General features: G+C 33.9%; 1 protein-coding gene and 1 long non-coding RNA gene across 2 annotated transcripts in view; one reads left to right on the forward strand and one right to left on the reverse strand.

Annotated features, from left to right (window-relative positions):
* The window catches only part of PACRG (parkin coregulated), a 95583-nt gene that overhangs the window by 47642 nt on the left and 33218 nt on the right, over positions 1-14723 (forward strand). Inside the window, exon 3 of the mRNA XM_088161416.1 lies at positions 1710-1844. Coding sequence (XP_088017542.1) covers positions 1710-1844 — 135 coding nt within the window. The remainder of the gene's footprint in view (positions 1-1709; positions 1845-14723) is intronic.
* Positions 1-14723, reverse strand: part of LOC148224288 (uncharacterized) — an 80779-nt gene that overhangs the window by 2843 nt on the left and 63213 nt on the right. The window contains exons 4-5 of the long non-coding RNA XR_015802299.1: positions 10848-10924; positions 4027-4162 (exon numbers count right to left, since the gene is read on the reverse strand). This is a non-coding gene — a long non-coding RNA (uncharacterized LOC148224288). The remainder of the gene's footprint in view (positions 1-4026; positions 4163-10847; positions 10925-14723) is intronic.

Here is a 14723-nt window from a genome sequence, read left to right on the forward strand (position 1 = left end):
TATTATACAGCAAATAATGTTTTAAAGGATGTATTAAAGACCTGTTTGTGAAAAAATATACAAAAGAACAGAGGTGTTTTTCCATTGGCCTCAAAGTGCTGTGACTCTGAGATTTGCCTCAACTGAGAAAAAACCAAAACGATCCCACAAAAAAACAAGTGAAAGTAATTATACTGGTGGTGTAGAACAAATTGCTCCTCTGCAGAACAGCAAGTGGAGGTTTATTTACATGGGTTAGGAATGCTTTTCTTGGAGTATTATTCCCAACTGCTGCAGATGTGTTTATTAAGCAAAGTTACACCTGTGCATATCAAATCTGGTTTTACTGGACATGGTCTATCAGGGACAGCAATATGCAACAATAGGTCACAGTTTAGTAGCCTAGTTGAAGCAATTTGTAGAAAAGCACAGTGTAGACATATCACTAGTGGACTCCTCTACCTTGGCCAGTGGAAAATTATGTGAAAACACTTTGGGGGGAAAAAAATGCCAAGTCAAATTTATATCTGTATTTAGCAGAGTTAAATTATGGAATGACCCAAATGAAAAAGAGGATGTTACAAGTTTACATTCTGTTTGCTGGAAATCTGAATGTCTGTACTGCTAGAAACTTAATGAAAGGGTCACTGAAGACAAATAGAACAGTAAAAAATACTGGGTATGGTTTACGAACACTGAAGTTCTCATTTTTGCGTTTTTTGTTTTTTTTTTTGAAAATGACACATTATAGCATTTTTAACAGAAGAAACATGAAGAGAATTGTAAGAAGTTCTTATCCCGGATGCACAGCTATGGAGTTTCAGAGTGAAGAATCAGTTGTCAAGGACATTTGAGATTAGTTTAGCTCTCTTAGACTCTCTTAGCATTTGAGATTAGTTTAGCTCTCTTAGACTCTCCTAGCATTTGAGATTAGGTTTGTTAATTAGCTTAAACAATAGATTTCTTTTAAGTACTTGAAATTCTATTATCTTAGTGCCAATTGTTAGTTGCTGTTGCTACCATGTTTATCTGAGGAAAAGGTTCCAGCATGAGCATTTTGGAATTCGACTGTCATTCAGACTGTGCTATATGCTAAACCAGCAACAACTCAGATAAGGAACTGAGTGAAGCTAAATCAAATTTCCTCACAGGCAGAGAAGAGAGGTCTGAGCAAAAGACCTTCATTTTTTCCAGTACTTCAGCCATCAATACTGAAGGACTGGAAGTCATCTGAAAGCCAAATCCATAGCATTTAGGGATGGGATATGCTAAAAGAGATTACCTAATCTCATTACCTAATGACTAGCAAAAGATGGTGGAGAGCATGAACAGTAATATTAGTTGGAAATCAAGTCAAATTACTTCTAGAAAGAAATAGAAAAGGGAGAAATACTTAATTTTCTAACAACTTCTACTGTGTAATGTTCTTCTTAGTGTTTTCTTTTTGCTTAGAAATATTGTGGTAATAGAAAGATGTACTTTAAAATATAGCAAATTTTTATGGGATAATCTGAAAGTGGCAAAAAAAAGGCAGTTAACAAAACCTGTAGATCATTACCAAAGTGTATTTTCAAAGTAGTGTAGTGTAGCATGTAAAGAAGAAAGCAAACTATAATTTGGGAGATCACTTATTCGTCTTTTATATCTCTTTTAAGCCAGACTTTAGGCTTTTTCTAAAAATATGTTACTAAACTATGGGGTTTTTTTGTTTTGTTTTTCTTCTTTTTAAGGTAAGAGGGCCCCCACCTGCAGGATCAGTAAAACAAAGACCAGCAAAACGCACAGCTTTTCGCAAGTTTTATGACAGAGGAGACTTTCCAATTGCTGTTCAGCATGAGTGTGCAGGAAACAAAATTGCCTGGAAGGTAAGTCCTGGCACAGCTGTGACAACCAGCTGAGCTTATTGAAGTGACATTTCTCATTGTCAGACAAAGTTAGCTTGCAAGTAAATACACTGAAATAATTTCTTAGCAAATGGAAGATGGTGGGAAAGTCATTAGAGTAAGGCCCCTGAGTCAGCTGTCTGCCTTTGCTAACAATTAAATTATATGCTGCAAAAAGGAAGATGACAGAGTTGCTTTGCCTTAGAGAATTGTCTCCTGCCCAATTCATCTCTATTTTTATGAGGACTTGGCAATGCAGCCTGTTTCAGGCAGTCCATCAAATGATGGAAGTGGCTGGATACAGTGAGCAGCAGCCATTTATCTCCCCCAGATTTCACCTTCCTGCAGGACACTTCCAAATAGAAGCTTTAATTACCTAAATGGATAGGTCAAGATTGTCTGCTCCCTGAAAATGCAGAGCAGAATACAAACGAAGGCAGATTCTCATTCCACGGCTGTACTCTCAGTCTCCAGCATATGTCAGACAGCGTAATCGCTGTCATACGTGCCTCTGTTACAGGCTGACCTCCACTGCTGAAACCATTACAGCTCCGACATTTCTCTGACAAAAGGTTAATTGGCTTCAAAATAAATGTATTGCCTAATGACTCCATTCTAATGCGGCTGTGTTTCTCTCTAAAATGCTTGGTGACGTTATTTGTAAAACTTGCCAATCTTCTAAGTAACTACTGCAGACTTTTAAATTTAATTTTAAAAATGAATGCTGATCTTTAACCTGCTCCTACTATTTAATTATTTTGGTTTTCATGAATTACTTTATTTTTTCTCTCATTTATTGGACTAGAATAAGATTTTGCTGGAAGCGATGTTAGTTACAGAAAGTGGACATGATATGTATAAACATGATGCATCAGATTTGTAGAATGTTTTAAATTGTTCATGTCAAAAACATGATACCAAATTTAAATGTAAAGCTCTCTTAAGTCAACACTAAAAGGAGGGATTTTGCAATCTTACAACCAATTCTTCTTGTAATGGAGCAAACAGGATTAGCTCTGTAGTGTGGTAAGTAGTACAATATTTGATAGTAACTAAATTTTTAAGGTAGTTCTTTTGCTTATTGGAATACAGAAGAAAGATTTGTGCTACTATTTGGTTGCCTGTATAGCAGTTTTAAATCAGCACAAGTAACAATTAATAGTTCTTGCAGCAAAAGGAATCTCTATCCCAAAAGACTACCCATAATCGAGATGAGATTCTAGTGCAATTGGATTTTAGGCAACACTAGAAATTCCCTTGCTGGACTAAAACAGGCTTACAACTTAAGCCTGCATTCTAATCTTTCATCACCAGGTGAGACTCAAAGGTGATTTTCAAGCAACTGCAAAAAAATCTGCACATTTTAGTTTTCATCTTGAGGCGTTGTAATTTCTAATTTCTCAAAATCAGACAGAGAGGTACAGAAACACTACTGGACTGACATTCCACTAGATGATGCTAGTGACTGCTTAGTTGACTTAGGACATCAGGAAATGAAATGAAGCTGCATAAGAAGTTCAGATGGGACATTAGTAAAAGGTTTTTCATTGAGAGGATGGTTTGTCACTGGAACAGATTCCCCAGGAAAGTGGTCACAGCACAAAGCTTGTTAGTTTCTGGACCAAGCTCTTAATCATATGATTTAGATTTAGGTAGTCCTGTGAGGAGGAGGGAGTTGTATTTTATGATCCTTATGGGTCACTTCCAGCTTGCTAACTTATCTGCAAGCCTTCTAACCACAGATGGATGCTAAAGTAAGTGTTTGATTCCTATATTTGACAGTTTTGTTTGCAAACATACTGCTTTGAGCAGAGTCTCTAGTCAAAGATCCAGCGTGTATTTTTTCTTAACACACTGTGCAGTCTTCTAGACCTAATGTCCACCTACTGCAATGTTTTTGCTAGTGCAGTGTAGGATTGAGCTGTCATGCAAGAGTTATTTTTGCTATTCTGCTAATCCTTTCTTTGGAAAAACTATCAGAACTTCAGCATGAATGTAAATAATCAGCACAGTAGTGGACTATTCCGTTCCTATATTAGTGCATGTTCAGATTCAACCTTATTTTCCTTATTCCATGCCACTCAATTTATCACATGAATCAATCCTGACTGAGTTCTATGGCAGGCAGGCACTCAAGAAAACAACACTGAGGTAGTGGAGTTACCTGAGGCTGTTGTTTAGTTTGACATGCCACTGTCATGGATTATTGTGCGGTTTAAGTATATGAAACAGGCAAATTGGCATTTTCCAGTTAAAACTTCGCATTAGATAGTTCCTGAAGTCTTAGAGGCTGCCCAGAGCTGCAAAAGGGTGAGAATGTTGTTTATCATTAGCTGATAATTTAAGGTACAGATAAACTAAGGTCTGTATTTTTCCCTTGTTTTAAGGACACAGTTGCACTACCCACAAGATATCTAATGGCTAATTTTGATAAGTTCATCATACTTAATTTTATATCTAATAAAGAAGTTAACTTTTTAGTAATATAGTTTACTTAATAGTGCTTAAATTCATGACAACTGAAAAGAGATTTACTAATTAAATGTGTCTAGGGAAATATATAAAATCTTGGCTGAAATATACTTATTTGCATGAATCTTTATCAAGTCAAAGGATAAAAAGAAGAAATAACAACAGTGATGTTTTAATCCTGCTGTAATTACACAATATCAAAGTTTTATGTTGAGAGCATTTATTTTGCTCTGTTTAGTTATAGTGTATATCATGGTTCATTTCACTCTTGTTTGTCTATCAAGTGGTGCATGAGAGAAAATGCAGGAGGGTCTTAGAAACTTGATTTTTTTACTGGCAGAGGAAAATACTACAGGATTTTTTCTTTCCTGCAAAATGCACAGCTGTCTTTTATTTCCTTCTTTGTTTGTTTTTATAATTACTGAATCAAAACTGTGATTGTCAGACATTTATTATTTTTTAAACACTTTGAACGCCTGTTCATTATATTATAATTCTGTGGACAGAATACAGTCATTTTCAGCCCGGGAGAATCTGAAATGCTTTAATATACATGAATGGTATTTGGTTAATATGTACCAAGAAATTCATACAAATGGCACTTGATATTGTGATATACAGTTCTGCATACTTGGAATTTTAAGCCCATGATTAATTACCTGTAAAGACTGGCTACACATAACTGTGGTTGTAGACCTAGATGAAATATAAATTTAAACTTCAGGAAATGTATAGAACTGTTTTTGAGTAACTGCATGTGTTGAATATTTAATTATGAAATAATAGTGCTTTATCTGTTATTACATACCTTAATGTTTTCCAAAATGCACTGAATTTAGAAAGAGGCATTCTTGCTCCAAATTAATCCTAAGCAGAAACAAGATTAAACTGTACAGATAAACCGTGGTGTTCACCTTGGTGTCTTTTCTTAAAAAAGGGGACCAAAGCAAATTAGGTCTCAGTAGATCATTATAGGAAGATGTGTGTTCTTGGTATCTATGTGTAGACAAGCACCTCATCAAATATTTCTGTAAAACTGTCATTCTGGTTGGTAAGTTTTACTATTGTTGCAAGTTCAAATAAACTTGTTTCAACCTAATGGAAGAAAAAATGTGAAAATATAATATACATTTACAACATATAATATACAAGAACAGGAAATTTAACCTGGTATTAAAGAATACGATCCAGAGGAAAAAAACTCTGATAATGCCAAAGCAAAACTATGTGGTTCCAGAGGATATAATCACATTTATTTCTGAAAGAAGGCATTGATTGTTTTGGGGTTCCTAATGTTTATTTTCTAATCTAGAAAGAAGTTATCCTTTTGTTATTTTGAAAAAGTGAATATAGAGAATGACTTGTTAATCATGTCTGTGAATACAAGACATAACTTGCTAAACAGATTTCTGGCTTTGATTGCAATTAAACTAAGAAACTAATTTCAAAATTAATTCTAGACTTTTCATCCCCATTCAGAGGATGTACTAGCAGTCAATGAATTCTTTGCTAAATGTAACATTTTAATATCTACTTTGAAGCCTTTATTTATATCCTTCCTTGGTAATCAAAAAGAGAACTGTATATATACCAATGCCTTAAAAATTCTGCAAATAGTTAATTTTTATGTTTCTTTCTTAAAGTAGTTTTTTGGATCTGGGAATAAACAACTTCTTTGGTTGGGTTATTGAACAAATGTTCAAGGGTCTTTCCAAATAGTGGAAAAAATCAAATGCTTCATAAGTGAAAATGAGTAATAATGGTACAGTTTGAAAAAGTATTTCTAGTGTGTATTAAAAATAAAACTTGGGTACATAAATTATTGTTAATTTAGAATTAAATAATATTTGAAAGTGATCTTTCTATCAAAAAAAGTACTAAAATATTTATAAGTCTTTTTGACTACTTTTCCCACAGTTCTTTTTCAGCTTATGTATATTGCAATTTTATTTCAAAATGTATTAATACATTCTTTTGCACAATTTCATACCAAGCTATGAATAATAAAAGCTCATAGTTCAGGTCTGAAAAGGACTTCCATTTTTAAATATACGATACTGAATTAAAAAAGGTCAGAATGCAATTAAACCTTTGACTAAGAAAGTTGATAAAACCAAGAAAGTATTTTTGAATCATAAAGTATGTGTTTGAAATGCAGTCTCTCTGTATTAAGTGGAAAGTCACCAGAATGTTTGAAAAAATTTTTAGGGAGTGGAGTTAATTATGGAAGTCATTATGCAGGCATAAAAAAAACTTCTATTCTTCAAAAGAGCTGTAGCAATTTCAGAGAAATGAAAGCCAAATTCAGAAACTCAAACTTTCTAAGCAAAATGTCAACACAAACATGATTTCCATCTTCTGGGGTTCCTTTCCCAGAGTATCTGTATTCACTAAGGATATGACTTCTACCATTTTAGTTTCTCTTCTCCTCTTTCCTACACAGTTTGTTTTTTGTTTTTTTCAGGAGCTAGTATAAGCTATGGTAGCAAAATTATTTCTTTGTGATAGAGACTAAATGCTGGGCTGAAAGAAAGTGACTGCCTTGGACATAATGAATTTGGAATGTACATACACTTTCTCCTTACACCTAATACTGAAAGTTTTTAGTAGTAGAGTGTACAAATAAGTTCAACTTTCCATAGAACTACAATTTTTATTAGTGAGTTGTATACTAGTTTACATATAATTCTGAATTTCTATGATTAAGCTGGTACTTATACTGAGCACAAAGAAAAAACTATTTTCTTCATTTGTTTTGGTGGTGGTTTTGGTTTTGTTTTGGTTGGTTGACTTGAGTGTTGGACTTTGTTTTGGGGTTTTCTCTACAAAATAACTTGGTTTTAAATTTTGTTTTCTTTTCCTGGAAGTGCAGTCTTTTTTGCTTGCTTGGGGGATAAACCTTAAGAGAGAGAAAATACTTTTTTTAATATCAACCAGTATAGTTGGGAGGGAAGACAGGTTTTCATTTGCAGAGCTTTCAGTTATTGTCTTCATATTTTTCATTTTTTAATATTGTTTTGTCATTAAACCAGATGAAGAAACACTGTATGTTATTCACAAACTCAGGTAACACTTTGCAAAGTTCAAATCTCTAAATAAATTAAAAGTAATCAGATGGAGCTCATTTACCCTAAGGAATGACCCCATTATTATACTGTCATCTTGCAATTTGTGTAATTTAAGATGTAATTCAAGAAGTTGAGGGGTTTTAAGCATATTGCCATTTAAGGAGGAGGTTCAACTTTGCTTCACCTCTTCTGCTTTCTATTTCTGAAGCACACTTGACACTGGCACTGACATTTATCAGAACCCTCTTTGAGTAATTTTATCTCACTAACTCAGGAAAAGAAGGTGGGTGTGGTTTTTTTTTGGAAAGCAACACGCTCATGGTCCTGGAAACTCTGGGTACATGGTAATCCATGAGTGTTCATGCTGATTGTTGGTGAAGAGAGAAACAGTAGTGAAGTACAGTGAAAAATGTAAGACAGTTGAGGGATTTCAAAACTGTTTTTAGCAGTGATCTGCTAGATTACTTTAGCTGTTCATGCAATTGCAGCCTTAGATATCTGAAAGCAAAGAGAAAAAATTGCTGTAAAACTAATAGTTTTAAAAAATGTATTTTCATATAGAAGCATATTTTTTCTGCATCCATTTTTTGTTAAACTGTATTTAATATCTTCTTAGTAAAACATGCTGAGAGTACACTGTAAAAAAACTGGTAAATCCCCCACAAGTGTTGTCATACAGAATGAAAGCTTTTTCCAAGGTTATGTAGAAAGAGGAACAGTCATGTATCATGCATAGACACAGTCGGTACAGCACAGAGTGGTGTTAGTTGATATTTTATTAAATGTCTTCATTAGTGTTTTAAGCGATAGTCCCGTCTTCTGCTGCAATTGACCTCTGTTTATCTTTCCCGGAGGGCTCCTTTTAAAATCATTCCAGTGATCCTTTATAAGCCTGTCTCCAATAAAAGTGTGTTGGTATAACAGAAAATTGCAGTGTGGATTCAAGAAAAGGCAACTGAAAGCAAGAATTTATTAAGCCAGAAATAATATATAATAATTTAGAGAAACTGCAAGTATGAATTGAGGTAAAAAATCAAGTCTCGAAGAAGCAAATTTTAAATGCTGCCTGTGGGGAAAAAAACCCACAGTTGTATTAACATATATAGTGTAAACTGATAGTTTGGATACTAATTTTTTTTTTTAAAGGAGAGTAAAACTCTCAGTTTTCTATGAAGACAGTAATACAGCAAACTGTGTGGCATAGTAGCAAGGAAGAAATATTCAGCTTTAAACTAAAAATAGCAATACTCAGTTGCATCATCTTAAGTCAGAAGTTATTAATAATTTGTATACCATGGCTTACTGAAGCAAGCACAAGTAAATACTTAGTGTAAATAGTTGTGTTTAGACAAATGTCATTCATCATTCTTTATGACTGTGATATTAGTACCTTACTAATCACTTTCAGAAGTTGTCTTGACTGATGTGCATGTGACTTTTTCTTAGAGATTGTTAGAAATTTCCATTACAAGACTGTTCTTGTTTTGTTTTTTAAATGCAGAATACTAAGCTAATAGGCACATCTTAATGACTATGACCTGGTGTTCATTTAATGAAAACTCCCTCAAATTTCTTGAGCGAAGTTATGTAGTACTATATGTATACCCACTCTATGACCCTAGGTCATATAAAGAGTGAATAAATGCCAAATATTTTCTAGCAAATAAAACAACAAAATTTCCATTGAGTGCAATAGAATGGGATCATTATTCCCAGATGTAAATATTATTCATAATCTTGTCCCTTTTTCTCCCTATAGTATGACAAATTTTCCCCTGATCTATTAAGTTTATAGTTGATAATGCTCACAGGAACCCATTTTTGATCAGCTGTCATAGAACCATGGAATCGTACAGTTGTAGGTTTGAAGGAGACTTTAACGATCATCTGATCCAACCTTTCTAGTCAAAAGCGTCATTTAGCCAAGATGGCCCAGCAGCCTTTCCATCTCTAAATTATAAAGACTACAATAGTTGGGATTTTTCAGCCTGGAAAAGAGGTGGTTTCAGGATGACTTTACTGTAGCCTTTCAGTACCTGAAGAGAGGCTACAAGAGAGATGGACAGAGATATTAAAAGGGCACAGAGTGTCACAACAAGGGGGAATGGCTTTTAACTGACAGAGAGTAAGTGTAAATTGGGTATTGGGAAGAAATTCTTTACTGTCAGGCTGGTGAGGCACTGCAACAGGTTGTCCAGAGAATTTGTGGTTGCCCTATCCCTCGAAGTGTTCTTGGCCAGACTGAGCTACCTGTGGTGTGATCTGGTGGAAGATGACCCTGCCTATTGCAAAAGGGTTGGAACCAGATGGTCTTTAAGGTCCCTTCCAACATGGACCATTCTGTGTTTCTATGATAGTGTCCAAAGTTATGAAAGTTCCAGAATTTATAATCATCCTTTTTAACAACTGCCAATTCAAATCTCTGTCTTAAATATAAGACAGTGTTACTTTTAGTCTAATTACATTTATATTTACCAATGTCTTAATTTTACATGCAATATGTTTGTGGTTGGATTTTTTCAAAAGTCACTATTTATATTGACACTAGCATTTTATGTGACATGGCTAAGTTTAATCATCCTTCAGTTTAATCATTTACAGACTAAAATAGGGTACCAAGCTGATGTCCTTCAATTAAGGAAACATTTTTCAAGTTGTTGTGTAATTTTGGGTATATCCAGTTTTCATTCCATGGTACATACAGTCACAGAAAGTATTACAACAATAGGTTTCTCAAGTTTGAAATTTGTGTTGATTTGATCCCACCACAAATAACACAAATTCCAAATAAATTTATCATATTCAAGTCTTGCTTTTCCAAAGCACTGTTCTAGATTTAATTTTCTGTTGAAAAAATGTTTTAATAATAGTGCAGGTCTTAGAAGAAATGTGAGGTGGTAGAGATTAAAAAAGTCTTATCAAAATGCTACTGCAAAACCCTGCTGCAAAATACTATATTTTTATGAAATCCCATAAAAATCATTGTGACTATTTCAGTACTTACCAACGTTCTCATTGGTTGATTTTTACATTTAAACTACTATTTCTAGTGAAACACAAGTTAAAGTCACATTATGTATTAGAGGTTATTCAGTGTAATCCCTCTGTTTCACCACTTGTGGCTCACAAGTAATGTGATTGTAAAATGTAATTCTTTCTGGAGTTAGATTTTTTTACTGTCCTCTAGATATTTCTATTTCTTTCATATTTATAATTTATTAATTTAATGAAATGTCTCTTTTCTCTGTGCTCAGAAAATGTAGCATATTTTTTAAAAATATGGCAAATCCATTTATTTAACAGCTGAATAATGTTTTACTTAAAGTAAAAGTTTTCCTATAAATTTGTGAGATTTTGCATTCTTTTAACAACATCAGTGGTGAATCTGGGGACTAGTTTTGCGGTGAAGTCTAAAAAAGTCTTGCAAAGAATAGTGATAGTTTACCTGATTCCTCACAGCAGAAATATTTCATTCATTGGTTCCTCTGTGGCTAATTAATAGTTGCAACTTATCCCAGGATTCTAGAAAACAGTAATGTTGTGGCAGTTAATTTGATGTTCCTTTTCCCCTGAATACACAATTAAAGCCATTTCTTTATTTGATATAATTTGGCATCTCTTGAAAGTGTATGGAATGAAAACTCAGCCATGTATCAGAAATAACTTTAATTTAAATTTGCTAAATGACCTCTGAAAGCTAGATGAAAGATTTTCTGCTGAATGGGCTGGTGCTCCCTGCCTGTATAATGTATGTGAGAAATTAGTGTGAATGGTTCACTTTTATGGAGCAGTGCTGCATGTAGTAAGCCTGCAGAAACAATTTTCCCCCAAGCCTCCATCTGTTCTTCAAACCAGGGCATATGCCATCTCATCGAGCCTGAAAGTCAACTGATTTATGACTCCTGAAAAGTGCATAGATTGAAAAGAAAGGTCGACTGCTGCTATGTGACAATGATTTGCTAGGTACTTGGATAAAGACAATTCATATTACTATGGACTCCAGAGGACACAAGTGGTGGTGTAAGCTTTGGAAATTGGTAAATTGACATGTAGGACAAAAACAAATTGTTCCTCCTCCTTCAGCTAAGCAGATACCTTTCTTCTTAAAGATGGAAGCATTTTAGGAAGTAGGTAATACAGCCAAGACTTGTTATGCTTGTTATATTCAAGCAGGGTAAGCTTTTCCTAGCTACAAAGGTTGCCATCTAGAAGTGCCAGGACTTGTTCCACTTTAATCTTTAAAGTACAAGCAGAAACATCTGTCTTTAAAAGTGCATCTTGTTGTTTTGTCGGAAAGTTTTGTTCAGTGCCGCAAACACAGCACTGATGAATTTTCTCCATCTACCCTGAAGGTGATTTCTGAGCCCTATCCAATTAATGGATGACTTGTTCTCTGGCCATTAGTTATCAACCTTCCTACTTTTACCTAAATATTGCAGAGTTCTCTGGCAAGTGACAAAACAAATGGAATTGACAACATAAAAATCAATGTGTGTTTGATGTTTTAATTTCTACTAGTTATATACCGTGACCATTCTACTTTGAGTCTCAGATACTGAATAATTTCTTCAACTACTTTTTCTTATCAATTCTGATTTTTTAATGACATTTCAGGTAAAAGATGGCATTGAGTTAAGTGTGTTTTTTATTTAAAAAAGAAATATAGAGATTATACAGTCTTTCAATATGAAAATATGGAGCAGATTTTGCCTTGAAAAACACAAAGATGAGGTATAAGATGTTCACGTGAATAGCAGGATGAGTCATGCTCTACAATTCTGAACTTTTTGCTTCTTAAGGCAACTGTTTAAAAAAAATGGCTTTGTGTAGCTTTCCACAATCATCTGATTTTGTGTAGCCGTGGATATTCTGACCTAGCTCACACAGACAATATACTTTCTGAACAACATAAATTTCAGTGAAGAAAAGCAGAGTAGTGCAGATTAACTAGATCATCATTATCAATTATTTCTTTTGTATAAATATAAGTTACTACCTGACATGGGTACTGGTTATTCATATGTTGTGTATGTTATTGAGTGACTGAAGATTATGAAAATATTGAGCTAAGAACCTATAACAATTACATACAAACTGTAACTACCTTATTTTGCTGTAAGTGTTGAAGAGATATGTTAAACAGTTATAATGCAGCTTATAAAATTGTAAGATGTGTAGAGGAGAATGTGAGGTGTTTAAGAAAACTTCATATTGTATGTCTCTAAATTTACAGAGAAAAGTTCACTATCACTGGAAACATACATTCTAAAACCGTATTCAATGAATGTGTCAACTTTGGGAATGTATTTTTTGTGGATGTCTGTTCTCGGTTTTGTGACAGACACTATATATTTTGTTAATTTGTCATTGTTTCATTTTTGTTGTCCACTATATATTAGGCATGTGCACGAGGAAAATTTATCTCCCTCAGTTCCATTTCATTTCCTATACTACTTTCAGAGCATGAATTAATTCATCATCATTTCAGTAACGTTTTCTCATCACTAGCCTTGATGAATGTTTCACATCAAATTCATGTTCACATCTACTATCCTACTGAGTTCTGATCTAGCCTAAGCACTGCTCTCTTCTCACACTGTTATTCTGCAAAATAATAGTATCTCTTTGATAATAATACCCATTTTATTGTCTGTTTTGTTTCTTCCATCTTGATTTTTTTCATCTGTATTTCCTCTTGCTTAACTATGAAGAGTTTATTTTCATGAGAAGTTATTCACAAGGATAACTCAGCAGGATCTGGTTTAAGTAAAGAATGCCTTTTATGCATTTTTTTAATGGAGTTAGTGTGTCCTTGGACAGAAATCATATAGATTAAGATTGATAAAACTTCCTAAAACAGCAAGAGCTAAATTTTAGACTTTTTCTTTCTTTCCCTAAATTCCTTCATCCTTTGAAACTTGTTGACAACTTGGTTTGATGAAATATAAATTTGGCATGAAGGAGATCTGTTCCTGCAAATATTTAAGCATGCGCTTAATACCTTGTGATTAAACCACTGAAGTCAAGCTTTTGCTTGGACTATGTAGCATTGGTGTGAGATTTACATTCCTCTACCGTGAGAAAAAGATACTTCCATTTGTTTGTTTTTGATCACAATCATGTCATCACAACTTCCTTAAGAAGTGCTAGTTTCAAATTAATATTATTGCATGTTTAAGGCATTAAAGATCTTAAAGATCTTAAAAACTCATTTTGAAGTGTCTGATAAAATCTCTATTAAGGTGACTGAATTATGAGTTTTATAAAAACAAGACTGAGTCTATATTTACATTTCAAATAGCACTGTGAATTTTTGACAGTGTAGTAGCACGTGGTAGTTTTTCAGAACAAAAATAAGATGTCTTATATATTTAAATGAGATAGTTTCTTTTCGCTTTCGGCTTTGCACATTGACACTCAGGAAACAGACAATTCTAGGGAATTACAAATACTGCAGTTTTACTAAGAGACAGAATCTGTGGGTTGCTAGTATGCTCTACTGTGGCTTCCTTCAATACCATGCAAAAAATACGTGTCTTACTTAGGTTTTAAAGCTACATAGTTTCCCTACAATGAAAAAATTCTGAATAGCTGTAGACCTGGTAGAATTCTATATTTAGAATATCAGTTAAATCCCTCAATAACCTAACTGGCACATTAAATTTAAAAAGAATTAATTTAAATCTCTTGCATTGTTTTCAAATTAATAATATATTCATAAATGCAAGTCAATCCATGCCTTATTTAAAGAACTATTACAGAAAGATAGACAAATGAAAATTACAAATGTTGGTCTTTAAGGAGATACAAATATTCAGATTAATGTCTTAGGCTATAATGGAGCTAAAAAAGGGTGTTGCTTCCAGTGTAATTGAAACTTCAGTTTGAATGCAGATCTCATTAGAAACATGAGTTTTATTGTAATGTAGTGGATCTTGTCTCATAATGAAGAACATGTGCACTGACGTATAATATTACTGTCACAAAGTATCAGAGTCAATATTGCTCTGTTCTCTTCATATCCAAAAAAATTCTGATAGGGTCAGAAGCCTGTGGTGGTACACTTCAGAATCATAAATACCTATATGAGCCTGTACTGTAAGTGATGTTCCCATTCTGTGCTTTTTATCTTGTCCTTCCAGGCTCTTACAAAGGCCAGTTTGGATGGGAAACCCCTACTTTACCTCGCTATTTAATAGCAGCATTGGAACATTGCTGCTCTTATTATTCCTAGAGTGGTAGACGGGCCCATATTTGAGGCAGAAACATTCCTTTTAACAAAGTTTGTGCTAGAGTGTCAAGTTCGCACTTGAACTCGGGT

The sequence above is a fragment of the Sturnus vulgaris genome, chromosome 3, assembly GCF_052056855.1.
Source record: "Sturnus vulgaris isolate bStuVul1 chromosome 3, bStuVul1.hap1, whole genome shotgun sequence".
In the NCBI taxonomy this organism is placed as follows: domain Eukaryota; kingdom Metazoa; phylum Chordata; class Aves; order Passeriformes; family Sturnidae; genus Sturnus; species Sturnus vulgaris.